This window comes from Suillus subalutaceus (genome assembly GCF_016647625.1).
Source record: "Suillus subalutaceus strain FC151 chromosome Unknown DFJ58scaffold_7, whole genome shotgun sequence".
Classification (NCBI taxonomy): domain Eukaryota; kingdom Fungi; phylum Basidiomycota; class Agaricomycetes; order Boletales; family Suillaceae; genus Suillus; species Suillus subalutaceus.
Genome location: NW_024540256.1, coordinates 614,681 through 629,413, shown reverse-complemented (window position 1 = coordinate 629,413; position 14,733 = coordinate 614,681). Strand labels below are relative to the sequence as shown.

The 14,733-nt window shown below is 48.6% G+C and overlaps 7 protein-coding genes across 7 annotated transcripts; 4 read left to right on the top strand and 3 right to left on the bottom strand.

The window, feature by feature from the left end:
* On the bottom strand, window positions 1-1,898 carry DFJ58DRAFT_762081 (uncharacterized protein). Its single transcript, XM_041388523.1, has 11 exons — window positions 1,635-1,898; window positions 1,545-1,571; window positions 1,437-1,486; window positions 1,193-1,387; window positions 1,064-1,140; window positions 955-1,003; window positions 854-897; window positions 704-802; window positions 605-650; window positions 491-559; window positions 1-449 (listed from the first exon to the last, which is right to left on the bottom strand). Exons 1-11 carry the CDS (start codon window positions 1,673-1,675, stop codon window positions 190-192), a joined length of 957 nt encoding a protein of 318 aa, XP_041249640.1. The 5' UTR covers window positions 1,676-1,898; the 3' UTR covers window positions 1-189.
* Window positions 1,899-2,561: 663 nt separating this feature from the next.
* Window positions 2,562-5,557, top strand: DFJ58DRAFT_910771 (ras guanine nucleotide exchange factor domain-containing protein; the record flags this gene model as incomplete). Its single annotated transcript, XM_041395202.1, has 8 exons — window positions 2,562-3,114; window positions 3,149-3,583; window positions 3,606-4,420; window positions 4,476-4,559; window positions 4,610-4,733; window positions 4,790-4,912; window positions 4,962-5,091; window positions 5,144-5,557. 8 exons carry the CDS (start codon window positions 2,562-2,564, stop codon window positions 5,190-5,192), a joined length of 2,313 nt encoding a protein of 770 aa, XP_041249638.1. The 3' UTR covers window positions 5,193-5,557.
* DFJ58DRAFT_762074 (uncharacterized protein) lies at window positions 5,209-5,557 on the top strand (the record flags this gene model as incomplete). Its single annotated transcript, XM_041388522.1, has 1 exon — window positions 5,209-5,557. A coding segment is annotated over exon 1 (251 nt), but the record flags the coding sequence as incomplete, so codon positions are not given.
* On the bottom strand, window positions 5,558-6,656 carry DFJ58DRAFT_696700 (ribosomal protein L22/L17). Its single transcript, XM_041383486.1, has 6 exons — window positions 6,590-6,656; window positions 6,498-6,539; window positions 6,367-6,438; window positions 6,183-6,311; window positions 5,994-6,121; window positions 5,558-5,935 (listed from the first exon to the last, which is right to left on the bottom strand). Exons 1-6 carry the CDS (start codon window positions 6,591-6,593, stop codon window positions 5,741-5,743), a joined length of 570 nt encoding a protein of 189 aa, XP_041249637.1. The 5' UTR covers window positions 6,594-6,656; the 3' UTR covers window positions 5,558-5,740.
* Window positions 6,657-6,737: 81 nt separating this feature from the next.
* Window positions 6,738-8,463, top strand: DFJ58DRAFT_652283 (IMP dehydrogenase/GMP reductase; the record flags this gene model as incomplete). The annotated part of the gene is made up of 3 exons (XM_041381672.1): window positions 6,738-7,197; window positions 7,245-8,388; window positions 8,439-8,463. 3 exons carry the CDS (start codon window positions 6,738-6,740, stop codon window positions 8,461-8,463), a joined length of 1,629 nt encoding a protein of 542 aa, XP_041249636.1.
* A 631-nt stretch (window positions 8,464-9,094) lies between these two features.
* On the bottom strand, window positions 9,095-11,491 carry DFJ58DRAFT_441578 (uncharacterized protein). The gene is made up of 15 exons (XM_041380427.1): window positions 11,360-11,491; window positions 11,248-11,308; window positions 11,160-11,198; window positions 11,098-11,112; window positions 10,631-11,043; window positions 10,494-10,578; window positions 10,350-10,439; window positions 10,244-10,300; window positions 10,126-10,192; window positions 10,058-10,078; window positions 9,900-10,001; window positions 9,801-9,850; window positions 9,616-9,745; window positions 9,518-9,561; window positions 9,095-9,463 (listed from the first exon to the last, which is right to left on the bottom strand). The coding sequence occupies exons 1-15, from the start codon at window positions 11,398-11,400 to the stop codon at window positions 9,287-9,289; spliced, it is 1,392 nt and encodes a 463-aa protein (XP_041249635.1). The 5' UTR covers window positions 11,401-11,491; the 3' UTR covers window positions 9,095-9,286.
* An 813-nt stretch (window positions 11,492-12,304) lies between these two features.
* On the top strand, window positions 12,305-14,608 carry DFJ58DRAFT_762043 (MFS general substrate transporter). The gene is made up of 8 exons (XM_041388521.1): window positions 12,305-12,950; window positions 13,008-13,073; window positions 13,142-13,302; window positions 13,352-13,486; window positions 13,541-13,697; window positions 13,748-14,225; window positions 14,281-14,537; window positions 14,592-14,608. Exons 1-7 carry the CDS (start codon window positions 12,795-12,797, stop codon window positions 14,532-14,534), a joined length of 1,407 nt encoding a protein of 468 aa, XP_041249634.1. The 5' UTR covers window positions 12,305-12,794; the 3' UTR covers window positions 14,535-14,537; window positions 14,592-14,608.
* Window positions 14,609-14,733: the final 125 nt, after the last annotated feature.

Genomic DNA, 14,733 nt, shown 5'->3' with positions numbered 1-14,733 from the left:
CCCGCATTGCACGCCACCATCGATGCTGACTTACATTCCTGCTGGCTTCCTCCCCGCATAATTCCACAAGGGTTGACAAACTGGTCGAGAGTCAAGACGCTTTATTGACTCACCTGACTTCCTACGCATCACGTACTTACGAAAAAATGAACAGCAAGGTAAATATCACGAATAACCAGGTATACAGCATTACAACTTAGCCTTCGCATTGACCAGCTTGGCCATCCCACCGATAATCTCTTCTGCCTCTCTCTCTATGCGCGACAAGAGCTCTTCGCACGTCGGGATGTCCTTGATCAAGCCAAGTACAAGACCTGCAGTCCAAACCCCATAGTCGGGATCACCATTCTCGAACACAATTCTGCCTCGTGCGCCAGCGACAAGGTCGCGGACGTCTTCAAACTTCGCCCCACCTGGCCGTCGCTCGATGTCAACGACTTGCTGTGAGACTACATTCTTGAAAAACACGTGAAGTGTTGTTCAAAGGTACGGAATATGTGGGTGGTATCATATTCGGTGGAGGCGACAATCTTCTCTTTGATGTTTTGGTGGATAGGGACTAGACAGCGTAAGTGAGAAGGGTATGGAGTTACAGTGTTACTACCGTACCTCTCAACTGTGCACATGAAACGTGTGCCCATGTTCACTCCCTGTACGTGCAGGTGATCAATAAAATTATGATGGAGGAGGTGCAGTACTGAACAGCGGCACCGAGCGCAAGGCAAGCGGCCAATCCACGTCCATCTCCGATTCCGCCCGACGCAATGTAGGGTATTTTGAGTTCTTGCGCGGCTCTTGCAAGCTGTGAATTGTTACTGTGTAATGATAGTACATGGCTGGTGATAAAGCGCACCAGAACAAGGCCACCAATGTCCTCCTCCCCGGGGTGACCAGCACCTAATGATATCGTCAGGTGTCGCGATCAAATTCTGAACAGACAGACAAGAGACTCACATTCGAAACCATCGATGCTCACAACATCGACGCCCAGTCTTTCTGCAGACTACATGCCCGCTTTAGTACATGAAATATACATCGTAGTCTGATTAAACGGGGAGCGAACCTTGGCGTGTCGAACTGTGGTGCACTTGTGTATCACAATGCACCCATGCAACTTGAAGAACTCAATGAGCTTTCCCGCTATGAGTTGTGTCAAAATCATTGTGACTGATGAGAACACGAGACTACACACGATTGTTCCCTGCTGTTTCAAATATCTTGACGCCCTCTTCTACAGCTGCACGCGCGAAACCTTCGTAGTCTGGTGGGTTAATCGAGGGTAGAATCGTGAGGTTTACGCCAAAGGGCTTGTCAGTTGCCGCGCGCGTTTCACGAATCACAGTGCGCAAAGCTTCGGGACTTGGCTGTGTGAGTGCAGTGATTAACCCTACAGCAAAGTTAGCGGATGCGGCTGGGAAGCGAACAATATTGCACACCAAGACCTCCCGCGTTCGACACGGCTGCAGGAAGTGGAGGTTTTCCGACCCTGCGCGCAACAATCAGATCATTCTCAACAGAACTTCGCTGGCACAGATGTCATTTACCATTGCATACCCCCTTGCACTACTGGCCTGTCAACAGTGGAACAAACCGTAAATGTATGTCTTTCGAAAAGCAGACGTACATTAACTTACACACGGATGCCCAGAAGTTTTGTCAATGCAGTTGTAATCATTCTGTCTGGATTATATTCTTGAATGTTCCTACCAGGGTGTACTCGCCACGTTGAGATATACAAAGCAACACCTGAGCGGGCCTGGTATGAGAATGTGAAGCGGGTGTAAGCGTGAAGAGCAAAGGTCTGTGGGCTGGGCAAGTAAACTAGATGTAATGAGAGGTGAGGGCAACTATCCACCGGTAAGAATCCCGAGACTACATATACGACGCTTTGCCACGAGCGCTCGGTCAGCTCCTTCGGTGACAGGCAACCGGCATGTGATTATAATACAACCGGGTTGCCAACTTGGGCCTTTAAGCGCTTTAAGCTTCCATGACTACAACTGGAGTGCTTAAGCGTTTATCAATTGCATTCAACCGGTTACCCATCATCATCAATCCAACTTACGTGGGTTACAAGTAGAGCACGCACTGATGGGCCCATGTAATTGGTGACTAACTAACTGCATAGTCGGATTTAGTGTGTTATGCACCTGAAATGATGGCCTCAGATCTTGCTAGTGACTAGGTCACTCTGAAGTTGATACCGGGTACGCCGTACTTAGAATGAAAATGTGACGTCTGATATCACCATATTCGAAGGATCTCTACTTGAAAGCCAAAGCTCAACTGGCCTATAATGCCATAATAATCACCCTTCGCAGAATACAAAATGCGCTTCAATGAAGAAGTTTCGTGGCTTTGGCTGTGGATACAAGTTGTTCCACTGTCCTCAAGTGTGGACACTCTTTCTCGTCCTAAAGCTGACTTGTGGTCACAACTAAAGTCCACGATGTCCACAGCTAAACAATGGGTGGCAATCTAAAGCCTCACTATAAAAACCTGATGCTATCTGAGACCACCTCCTCTCGCACATCATTCGTATTGATACTTGTATCATATAAATGGCCAACACAGTAACCCCAAGTCCCTCGAAGGCTCGCACTATCAAGCGGAAAGCAACTCTTCAGTTCGAACTAGAACCAGAAGTCATCGTACTTGGCCCTGGAGAATCTCCTACGCAGAAGTCGGATAATGCTACCAGCAACAACCCCGCTGTTTCGTCGTTCTGTATATCTTCCCTCAATGCCCCACAGTTCGACATCGAAAAAACATTCCCGATGATCCTCGATCCCGCCAGACGTCTCCGCGAAGCCGCAGACGCACAGGACATTTCATCAATCCGTACTTTGTCCCTGAACTTTTTGCACAATTTTACTACGGTTTTACGCTCGATGACGCAGCTCCCCCAGGTCGTTCTAAATGCCTCGGGCTACAGGAACGCTGAGTCCGGAGTCCGGCACTACAGGCTGCTCTTCATGAGTCATGTCAACCTCCTTGACGACAAGAACTTCGAACCGGTTTGCAGGAGGCAATTTAGTTGTGAGATTCTCGAATCTTTGGACGCGGCCATGTCTAGCCTGAAAAGGCTCATGAAAGTTGCCGAGCGCGAGATGCGTCAACTGAAGCCCCTTCCTGAAACTCCCTGAAGAATGTGAAGAGGAGGTTGAAGCGGAGGAGACAGACGCGGAGGAGGTAAAGGCGGAAGAAGCGCAAGCAGATAGCGACCACTTCAATGGAGCTCGCCGAAATTCTTTACTGTCAGAGGATACCCACCAGTCTAGCGAAGGAACATCGACCGACAGGACATGCGTTGAAGAGATGGACGATCTGGGTTCTCTTGTCCAGCCCCTGGCGATCAAACGTACAAAACGAGGACTGGCTGCCATCCTTGCGCCACTCTCATTCAACTTGCGCCGCACGATTTCGCAACCATTTTTAAAGGCGGACAAAGTGACACCTGTCGAGAAACTCACGACCCGCGCAAGCCATGTTCGCGCGACTGCGAATATCAGGAACTCGATTGCCCTCTTTCCCGAGCTATTTGATGGCAAGCTGGAGAATTCCTTCCCTCACCCAGATGATAGTACGGAACTTTTTCTGGACAGGAATGGAGTTCTTCAGCTGGCCTCAGTTAAAGGGCCTCGTCAGGTATCTAACATCTGCAGTCTCTGATGACGACCTGGAGCTCTCAGATGTCTTCTTCCTCTGCTTCCGCTACTTTTCGACTCCAACACTCGTTCTTGAGGCTTTCGTGGAGCGATACAAGGAGAATTTGCTTAGTTGCTTGTCTCCCGACAAAGCTCCCATTCAGTCCATGCACGTCAAGATGCGTGTAGCTCGCTTGCTTAACCAGTGGGTCGATCTTCATTGGCGCCACTCGGAAGATCAAGAAGTCTTCGCGCCTCTCCTGCAATTCGCATTCTCTGATCTCTCTCGAGATCTCCCCCGCAATGTCTCCTCGACACTTATCGACACATTGCACAACGTCGCGTGCGCCGAAGAATACAATGGACGTCGCCTCGAAAAGACGGTTCAACTTATTCAGGGCTCTTCGCCATCTGAAGAGCTCCACAGCTTATGGGAGCCTCGCGACAAGAAGGCGATGGTTAAGGGGGAGTTTACGAAGATCAAGTTGTCTAACTTCGATTCTCCTCAAGGAATGGAACTCCTGGCCCATCAACTCACCCTCCTCTTGTGGGAGAAGTTCCGGGACTTCCAGCCCGAGGATGCTGCGCGCTTTTGGGTGGAGGAGGCAACTGGAAAGTCCACTTATGGCTTTTCCAATGACGCTGGGACGAAGGTGACCACTTATGCTTCCTTTGAGAAGGCCCTTCATCTTTGGGCGCTGGATGTCATCGTGTCTGCGCAGTCGATGGAGGATCGTATCGGGAAGATTCAGTTTATCCTGGAATGGGCACGAGTCAGGTTTTTGTCATACAATTATGGCTTCAGCTGACACGCCCTTTTACTTGCAGGAATGTCACATCATCAGAAACTACGCTGGTTCATGGGCATTGTTTTCCGCGTGCGACAGACAGAGTTTGGTTGGGTCTTTATCGGTATGCACCTAAGATTGTGATATTGTCTTCTCACTCACGTTACTTCGCAGAACCTCGGTGTCAGGCATGACGAGATTCTACACGCTCTACGTCTCTTTTTCAGCCACACAAACCGCATGAAGGCCTACAAGGACGCGATCCAAAGTAGTCATGGACCCACTCTGCCCACCCTTGGTACGTTTAAAGACGCTGATGACTTGACCCCTGCCTCTAACAATGCCTTCATGCAGTTCTTTTCATAGGCGACGTAAAGCGCCAGTGTGGTAATGAGGAACGTGTAGACCACCCAAATGCGCCGGGACATAAGCTCATCAACCTAAGGCGTTACCGCCCTCTCACGCGAGCTGTCCGAGGTGTGTTCGTTGCCTGTGTGCCTGTTGGTCAGTACTGACATCGCGACAGACATGGAGAGATGCCATACCCCCTATTACATCCAGCGTGTAGATTACGTCTGCCAGTGGATAGAGGAGGTCATCTGCTCTTACCTCAGTCGCCCGGAAGCGGAATGGGAGGACATATTTTATGACAAAAGGTATGATTCTGTATCCTGCCCTAGGCGTTCATGAACTCACGACCCTCTCAAGCCGGCGTCTAGGGAAGAAGATAAACCGGAAATGCAGTATCTATTTGTAACAACAATATTCGTTTTTCTTGTCGATGCTTTGTTGCTTTGTTGCTTTTCGTTCCAACGTTTTATTGACTGGCTTATATTCCAGTCTGTACGCATTAGTCTGCTTTCGTTCACCATGTACATTTTTCTTGTCGATGCTTTGTTGCTTTGTTGCTTTTCATTCCAACGTTTTATTGACTGGCTTATATTTCAGTCTGGACGCATTAGTCTGCTTTCGTTCACCGTGTACATTTTTCTTGTCGATGCTTTGTTGCTTTTCGTTCCAACGTTTTATTGACTGACTTATATTTCAGTCCACACACATTCATTTGCTTCGGTTGCTTTCGTTGACCACGTATACGCATAAACACGTTCACTCATTAGCTTTCCTGTTATCGCGCTGTAGTTGCTCGCAAACACTCGTTATCTTGCTCAATATATTAGCTTTGAATGCGATTCGGATGAGATTGTGTAGTGTCATAACATATGCATAGGTGCATACAAAACATGGCCCTTGTGCTGTCGCATATCGTCGCATCACCAGCCGTGTCAAATATGTGAGAGAATGACATCAAGCGCGTGCAGCCTCGATTCTCCTTCTGGCAACCTGTCTCCTGTTCAACGATGACAAGGATGACACAGCGTCCTTGTCCTTGCTCCGCTCGACTTCCTCACCCGAAACTCCAAGAATGATCTCGACGTGGCATGGGTGGCCCTGGTAAGGGTTGATACGACCGTGTGCACGGTATGTGCGGCGGCGAGTTTTCTATGAGGTGTCAACAAGATTACGATATCAACTGAAATTTAGAGCGAGATATACGTACGGGTGCTTGCTGGACGCCAATGTTCTTGATGTAAAGGTCCTCGAGCTCTAGGCTCTTTGCGTCTGCATTCGACTCTGCGTTTTTGAGGAGGCGAGTGATGAACTTGACGGATTTCTCGGGCCAACGACCTATAGTATATCACCAAGGTCAAATCTCCGCAATTCACTTGTCTGATATCACGAGACGCACCCTGGGTTGCCTTGAATTGCTTGGCTTGGCTAGCCCGTCCGACACCACCAGCGAACCGACGGAAAGGGATGACTTGTTTGTGGTCCGAGACATCAGATAGGTAGGTATAGGCCTTGGTAAGCTTCAAGCCTGAATCGAGCATAGGGTTTATACGCATCAGCATCACCATGACTTGGACACTGACCTGTGAGGGCTGCAGCAACTTCCCTCATGTTCTTGAAGTGCGTGCGGAGGTACTCGCCCCGAGCACGGGCGGCTGAACGAGACCAAACAGTTATATGAGTGTTGGGTTCGATATCAAAGTACAAGACAGACTTTTTTCGGGATTGGTGGCGAGAGCGGCGGCGGCGTAGCGGACTGTTTGAAGAAGGTGAGCATTCTAGTGAATACAGACGACGATGACGCACCCATTTTTGAGCCTTGAGGATGTTGTCGAGCGCGGGCTTGTAAGTTTAGGATCGAAGACTGGGCAAGTGTGGCTTGAACCTTAATTCTACAGTACTTCGGAATTTACCGATGACATGGTAAACTCTTGAATTAGCGACCAAAGTAAAAATGGCGGGCGCTTTCCTGTCTCCCTTAGAGGCTGTTGCCCATCTTGCAACTTACAAACGATTAGATGGCCTGTCAGTCAAGGATCTCATGGACTCTCGCGTCCATGGTGGTCTCACATACAATGACTTCCTCATGCTCCCCGGAAAGATCGACTTTCCTGCTTCCGATGTCATTACGGAGACCAGAATAACTCGGAATGTGATTCTCAAGACTCCTTTCATGAGTAGCCCTATGGACACCGTCACCGAGACAGACATGGCCATTAGTCTCGCCCTGCTAGGTGGTATTGGTGTCATTCATCACAACCAGTCCCCCGCTTCTCAAGCAGCCATGGTTCAAGCCGTGAAAAGGCACGAGAATGGTTTCATCACGGATCCCATCATCTTCTCTCCCAATCACACCGTTGCAGACGTGCTTAATATAAAGACGCGTTTTGGATTCTGCGGAATCCCTATCACAGGTACGCCATCACCTCCGTCCCTTGAACCTGATGCCTATGCTCTTCAGAAACCGGATCTTTAGGGGCTAAACTTGTCGGTATCGTCACCTCGCGCGATGTGCAGTTTGAGTCTCCCGAGACACCCCTCCATAAGGTCATGACCACGTCACTTGTCACTGCACCTCAAGGTGTTACACTGACAGAAGCCAACCAAATCCTCCGTGCCTGCAAAAAGGGGAAACTTCCCATCGTTGATGAACAGGGTCGTCTTACCTCCCTCCTTGCCCGTTCTGACCTCCTCAAAAACCAAAATTACCCGCTGGCTAGCAAGGACCACAGCAAGCAACTGTATGCTGCCGCAGCTGTCGGCACGCGACCTAGCGACAAAGACCGCCTCAGGCTCCTCGTCGAGGCTGGCCTTGATATCGTCGTCCTTGACTCGTCCCAGGGTAATTCCGTTTTTCAGATCGACATGATTAAGTGGATCAAGCAAACGTTCCCAAAACTCGAGGTTATTGCAGGCAACGTTGTTACCCGTGAACAGGCTGCCAACCTCATTGCCGCAGGGGCAGATGCCCTCCGCGTTGGCATGGGTAGTGGTTCCATTTGTATCACCCAGGAGGTTATGGCTGCTGGTCGCCCACAGGCCACGGCTGTGTTCGCTGTTGCTGAGTTTGCGTCCAAGTTCGGTGTTCCTGTGATCGCGGACGGTGGTATCGGCAACGTGGGGCACATTGTTAAGGCACTCGCCCTTGGTGCGAGCGCTGTCATGATGGGAGGGCTTCTTGCAGGTACCACAGAGGCACCAGGAGAGTACTTCTACCACGATGGGAAGCGCGTGAAGTCTTACCGAGGCATGGGTAGTCTTGAAGCTATGGAAGAGGGCAAATCGAGTGCGTCAGGTCAGGTCAATGGCTCCATGACACACGCGTCCCAGTCCTCGAACGGGTTGCACGAGAACGCCGCTACGACGCGCTATTTCTCTGAGTCATCTGCAGTCAAGGTTGCACAGGGCGTATCGGGTGACGTGCAAGATAAGGGCAGCGTCAAGGCGTTCATCCCATATCTATACGTTGGTGTCCAGCACAGTCTTCAGGATATCGGCATGCGCAGCATTGCGGATCTGCAGGAAGGCGTAATGGAGGATCGTGTCAGGTTTGAAGTAAGAACAGCGAGTGCACAGGTAGAGGGAGGTGTTCATGGTTTGCATTCGTAAGTGGTGATAGCGTGTTATCGCTATGCGTCGCTTATGTCTTTGACAGATATACCAAGCGACTGTATGCTTGACATGACGGTCTACCAACCAGCTACCACCCATACGACCAGTAATATAATGGATGACCCGGCAGTACATACATCAATCTCTTTCTCAGGCTTGGCTAGCGCCGCATTCTTGTTTAATCTCTTGACGTGCTGGGCACAACTTCGCTAAGTGGCGCGAGGGAAAATGTCCTGACCACATCCCGGAGTGCGATGGCAAATGCGGTCATTTCGAAGATTGCCCCAGCAAAGTACCTCTGTCTTGTCGTAGTAATGAGCCCCAGTGCCTCGCTGGCTGAATCAGTCGTTCGCACATGCGCATTGAAGACTGCGGATGTGTGTCAGACAACTGTCCACAAAGGATGTAGCCATCGAACAATGGACCATCCTCATAATGATCGACGCTCATACTGAAAAAAGGTTTAACAGGTTATCGTCGCATCGTTCCCGATCGTCAACCTTGCTCATGAGGAAATAAGATGTAAGCTGTCAAGTTTCTACTTCGTATAACTACGATCTGTCTCGTGCATCTATGGCGCTCAAATACGGAGGCTAAACTTGCTCAAATAGTCACAGGTCACAGATAATCGCTTGCCTTAAGATATCGATTGTTCAATTGATAGGCATCGAGAACAATGATGGACTCACCACCATGCCATATAAAATCCGCTGAGCAGAGCCGCTGATATAGGACCACAATAGCGTCGAGACTGCAGCGCATTTCAGAATATTCTGAACCGCTTTTCTTCGCCTTGCCCATACCCATTTCTCGGCGCCGACTGCCACATAATGATCCCAATTCGGTTTGCGAAGCCACCACCACCAAAGCGTCACAGGCCAAGGGAACGGATTAAATACCTTGCCTGTGCCGTTCGTGCGCGCCCAGGAGTAACATTGCACGAACTACCGAGCGGGAGATTCGTTCTTGAACCTTGGCGTTATATGCATCTGTGGGTGAGGCTTTGACAGTGAATGATGAAGCAGAACCGTTGAGGACCGGCTCTATGAGTTGAAGGATATATCCAATCTTGGGACAAAGTTGAGTAGAAACACACAAGAAGTACACTGGATTTACTTGAACTTCTTCCACGAACAACGTTGATGTTGGTGTTCCGGTATTTGGTCCTGTAATTAATGTCAGGCAATAAATCGATGATAAAATGTCCCTTGTGAACTCACCGGCTAGCAAGTAAAAATTTGGTATGTCAGGAACTGCGGTCCCGAGGTATGCAGTAGGGCCACCATGCGCATCATAATAGCCTTGGATAGTAGCTCCATTCAAGCCTCGAACGTGCATTGTATATCGCTCCTGTTTCTGCAGTCGGTATCTTATAGAATATTAGATTTATGTAAGTAGCACTTACGCCCATGAATCCGGTCGCGTATACGATGACATCAAATGGCAACATTTCACCTAAACGGATGTGAGGAGGGTGATGACGTCGTTGACGGCCCATACATACCAGTCTTTGTGATGATGCCATTCTCCACTATGTTGGCAATTCCATCGAAGTTCAGTGTCAAGTTAGGCCGATGGAGAACACCCAGGAAACCACTGTTTGCGACTGCATGAAATGAAATGAGAAAGAACATATCATAAGTTTAACCACCGCCGACAAACCGGTCCGCTTGCAACCTGGAGCTGTGGAACGTGTGAGCACAAAGAAGATTCCTTGATCAGACACGTACGATAATCGGGTATCATATGATCATGGTATCTAGTCGGTGCGTTATCGAGGATGTATTTCGTCATCGCCTGACAAAAAACGTCGGAACGAATGCCCCGAAACTCTCGTGGCCTGCTCACCTCACGTCGTTTCTTGAGAGTTTTGTCATTCGGGCGCACGATAGAGGGAAAATCGAACTACAACAAACGTCAGCAAACTCAAACCCTGCAACGTAGCTGGTCTGACCCAGAACATGATCCAAGCTCGGTGCAGTCGCATTGCCAGAGGGATGTTGGCAAATATCCATTTCTCGGTGTCTGAATACGGAACATGTGGCTTGGATGTTTTGTTTAGTTGTTGAATCATCAAACACGGTACAAAGAATCTCACTCGAGTGTTGAACCAGGTCGGGGTACGGATGAAGTTAACTACTTCGACAGACGGGTCTTCAGATATAGATGGTACGAACTGTGCTCTTGTTGTATGTCACCACTGATTACCTGCGCAGAAGTCATCGTGTAACTTACCCGGAGGAGGCATTTCCAATCACTGCAACACGCTTATTCTGCAGATCTATTGAGCCTGGCCACTGTGCGGAGTGAAACGAAGTCCCCTGAAACTTCCGAACTCCAGGGATCTCATATGGAATCTTCGGGGCCTCCAAAATACCAACGGCAGATATCACGACGTGGGCTACGCTCGACATTCTCTTGCCTGAAAAGACGTCCTCCGCGACGATGGTGTACTGTTGTTTGGTATCATCCCACTCCGCAGATAACACTTTAGTGTTGAACGCGATGTGTGGATATAGATTATATTTCTTTGAGAGCTTAATCCAGTAGGCTTGAATTTCCGGCTGAAGGCCATGCGACTTGTTCCAGTGCGGGTAAAGGTCTGATGATAAGCTGTACCAATGAATTTGGACATCCGACGAGCATCCCTAGAAGAAGCTTTGAGGTGAGCGAGATTCTGCAGTTTTTGTCGTTGACCATACAGGATATGTGTTGGCCTGTGTAGAAAATGTCAGGAGAACGTTTGTGCATGACAACAACGTACCCTCCAAACCCCACCGACTTCAGACCCTTTCTCATATATCTATTGAAATACTTGGCGATCATACTACTCGTTGCATGGATGCACCCACTGTAAAATTGTGAAATCCGAGCTTGGTTTTGAGAGCAATAGCTTGGGACAACCCTCCAACACTGCGAGCCAATATTAAGTAGGTGTAGAATCACAACAAAAGCAATACTTACCCGGCGCCAATAATGACGACTCTTCTCTGGAGGTCAATCATGTAAGAAATGGCTAGTGTCAAGACTGTGAGTATTCCTTTAATACTTGCTCACCTAGTATGATAGGCATTATCAAACGAGGTCATATGGCCCTGTCAAGCCCTATCGCGCTGCAATATTACATCCATCCAATCCCCGGGCCAGGAAGTCCGTATCCTAAATACGACTGTGAGATATCTCGCAGTCACCGCCGGTCGAGACTCGGCGGTATCAAGCTGACTTGGCACTTGACGGGGTAATTGCAAAATGAGGTATCTACCCCAGGTCTGTCCTGATGCTGAAGGACATGGCAGCTCAATGCCGCATTTGCGAAAAGTGATGGCGGGACATAGAATTCTCATGAGTCATAACTTTAATGAAATGTTCAAAAGTTGACGTTAACGTTGTGGTAGTTGTTTACTACTAACTAATTAAGTATTTGTTTCCCGTTGTGCCCTACTTAGTACCAGTGCCACTGGCATAGGTTTTTGACTGCTAGGTTTCATGCTGTAAGGGACGGCCCATCAGTCAGAAGTGCGGCATCCAGGACATGGAATATCATCAATAACGCCTGCTGCAAACCAGCTCATTCGTATCATCACAGGATTTCTGTCATTCACTGCTTCATCAACAATATCTACTATCATCCATATCAATCATCTTCATCATCGCTCTCGGAGGTTCCTTTGGCATGCTTCAACCCTAATATGTTCACTACTCGATTGATATGTGCTTCGGATTGCTTGAACGGCGATGGTGTGCGAAGGGAATTAGCACATGCGGAGAGCTCCAGGACCAGTTTGCCGTCCAACTCGATGGTGAGGAGATGGAATATATATCTCCTTCAAGCTGGTAAACGGTACCATTATTGCGTCGGAACGGCCCGGGTGTGCACAGGTGCGACGATCGGCATTTACATAACTAACCGAGAGGCGGGTTTGTCGCAAGTTGCTACTATTATGCATCAGATGCATCATGGTTGTCTCCAGCAAAGGTTTGAAAAGAGCGCCAAAACTCAGATTGTTGCATTTGGATCTTCAGAAGCTTCGACCTTGGGCGTTGTTTTGCCAAACAAAGAAGGTGACCCCCGGGGCAGTGAGCACCTCTTTCTGGGATGCTGAGTCGCTGACCTTTCAAGCTGGAAAGCTTCGCTGAGCCTGTGGCTTAGCGGACCCGGGACCTTGCCATGACCAATTTTCCTATCGAGCGACGTTAGAGCGTTCGCTGGTGGTTATCTGGCCCATCCAATCCGTATCAAGAGCTAACACTAATTCCTTTTCGACTTAGCATGTCGCCCTACGCCGCCTCGTCCGGTGGCTCTTATCAACGCGCATGCTGTCCTTGTCCTATATCAAGGCAATCCGACTGGTCTATCTCTGCACTCGCAAAGATCTCACTGGAGCCCTGACCCACCTGGATGGTCACTTCTGGTTCTCCTCGTATAGCAAACGGCGAGATCATCGTGATGCCTAAGCCTACAACGCCTCTTCCACAATTCCAGATAGGCATACTTATGATGTTTGAACTTACGGAAATTATAGCTTCGATGTCTATATACCCGTATATCAATCAGGTATGAACATTTTACTGCAACGTCCGTGGTCGATACTGTAACTGAAGCTCTTCTCAGCTTGTCAGGGAAATTGACATCACTGGAGGTGATGATGCAGCTGTAGGATATTATGTCGGATTAATTGTAGGTGGCAATATTATGACTTGTAAAATTTATCATTCTCTCATAGTATTATCGAACATGATCAATAGGATTCTCTGTTTTACCTCGCCCAGGCGCTGACAGTATTGAGCTGGAGTCGGTTGTCCGACCGAATTGGACGCAAGCCAGTGTTATTAATCGGACTAACAGCAGCTTGCATTTCGATGATATGTTTTGGCCTTTCGACAACCTTCTGGAGCCTGGTCATCAGGTTTGCTTCAGCTAAAGGTGGTTTTGCAACGCTGACATGGTTTCCCCAGCCGCTGCATGTGGGGTGTATTGAATGGCAACACCGGAGTCATGAAGACTGTGATGGGCGAATTGACGGACTCTACAAACATGGCTCAGGGATTTGCCTTGATTCCGATCATCTGGTCAATTGGGAGTTTTGTTGGGTAAGTGGAATCGTTCGACTATTGCGACGGCTGCTGATGAAATTGACACACCAGCTCTTTAATGGGGGGAATGCTTGCGCGACCACAGGATCACTGGCCTGGATTGTTTACTGATCCATTTTGGAGAAAATACTCGTACTTTCTTCCTTGTGTAGTATCGGCTTCTCTGCTCCTCTTGGCCTTTTTTATGCTGTTACACTTCTTAGAAGAAGTTAGTCCAAATACTACCTTCCTCAACGCCATGTTATTCACATTTAACAGACATTATCCATTCCCGGCGTTTCTCGTGGTGTCGACAGTGATGATCAGGAAGCGTTTGTGCGACAATCCACGGCAAATACGACCTTGTGGTCTCTGCTCACACCTGCCATTGTTATTCCGATCGCAAACTATGCTATGCTGTCCTTCCTTGACACGTCTTTCAGGGCTCTCATACCGCTGTTTCTTTCCACGCCCACCCATCTTGGTGGCATGGGCCTTACTCCTTCTTCTATTGGTCTGTGGCTGGCGTTCTGTGGGATCGTGGATGGACTCTTTCAGGCATTGTTCTTGGCCAAAATTGTTGATTGGGTTGGTCCCAAACATCTATTCTGTGTATCAGTGTCGTGCTTCGCACCGCTTATTGTCGCGTTTCCGGTGATGTCGTGGCTGGTACGCACAAGGGGGATGGTTGATCATGCAATTATGTATGCCTTGCTTGGTCAGTTGATTCTGACAGTAACATGGGATATGGCATTTGGTACGTGTTAAAATGAAACTTGTCGTGCCATTACAAGTAACCCGCTTAAATACAGCTACTGGTTTGATGTTTATCACAGCTTCTGCCCCTACGAAGAATGTTCTTGGCGTTGTTAATGGTCTCTCCCAAAGCTCCAGATCGATAGCTTGTGCCCTTGGGCCCGCCTTAACCACCTCGCTCTTTGCATTTTCAAAGAAACACAATATTCTCAATGGAAATGCAGTATATGTCGTCTTGATTATGCTGTCCGGTGTACTGAGGTGGCTGGGCTCGCAGCTGCCAGATGAAATACAAGACAGGGATGAATGAAAGGTTAGTACTTCTCGATATTTTTTACCTCAAAATCTATGAATGATAAATACCCAGACACTTCATAGACTTGCCGATTTCCGCACAGAATTATATCGGATATAGCAAATGTACCATTCGAGTGCCTGCTGCCCCATTGATTGATGCATACTTAATACATGTATACTACTTAGTACTCTCGCTCATTTCAAAGGCATGG

What these genes read in the sequence shown, in the direction of transcription:
- DFJ58DRAFT_441578 (XM_041380427.1), bottom strand. Translation starts at nt 11,400, where the DNA reads ATGATTGACCTCCAGAGAAGAGTCGTCATTATTGGCGCCGG. An exon ending in TCATATGATACCCGATTATC is followed by an intron (nt 10,079 to 10,125) that starts GTACGTGTCTGA and finishes CACGTTCCACAG; the next exon opens with CTCCAGGTTGCAAGCGGACC. An exon ending in TCCAGGTTGCAAGCGGACCG is followed by an intron (nt 10,002 to 10,057) that starts GTTTGTCGGCGG and finishes CATTTCATGCAG; the next exon opens with TCGCAAACAGTGGTTTCCTG.
- DFJ58DRAFT_696700 (XM_041383486.1), bottom strand. An exon ending in AGTTGCTGCAGCCCTCACAG is followed by an intron (nt 6,312 to 6,366) that starts GTCAGTGTCCAA and finishes TGCTCGATTCAG; the next exon opens with GCTTGAAGCTTACCAAGGCC. An exon ending in TTGGCGTCCAGCAAGCACCC is followed by an intron (nt 5,936 to 5,993) that starts GTACGTATATCT and finishes GACACCTCATAG; the next exon opens with AAAACTCGCCGCCGCACATA.
- DFJ58DRAFT_762043 (XM_041388521.1), top strand. Translation starts at nt 12,795, where the DNA reads ATGGTCACTTCTGGTTCTCCTCGTATAGCAAACGGCGAGATCATCGTG. An exon ending in GATATTATGTCGGATTAATT is followed by an intron (nt 13,074 to 13,141) that starts GTAGGTGGCAAT and finishes CATGATCAATAG; the next exon opens with GATTCTCTGTTTTACCTCGC. An exon ending in TCAATTGGGAGTTTTGTTGG is followed by an intron (nt 13,487 to 13,540) that starts GTAAGTGGAATC and finishes TTGACACACCAG; the next exon opens with CTCTTTAATGGGGGGAATGC.
- DFJ58DRAFT_762081 (XM_041388523.1), bottom strand. Translation starts at nt 1,675, where the DNA reads ATGATTACAACTGCATTGACAAAACTTCTGGGCATCCGTGT. An exon ending in GTCGAACGCGGGAGGTCTTG is followed by an intron (nt 1,388 to 1,436) that starts GTGTGCAATATT and finishes ACTTTGCTGTAG; the next exon opens with GGTTAATCACTGCACTCACA. An exon ending in GTGCACAGTTGAGAGGTACG is followed by an intron (nt 560 to 604) that starts GTAGTAACACTG and finishes TACGCTGTCTAG; the next exon opens with TCCCTATCCACCAAAACATC.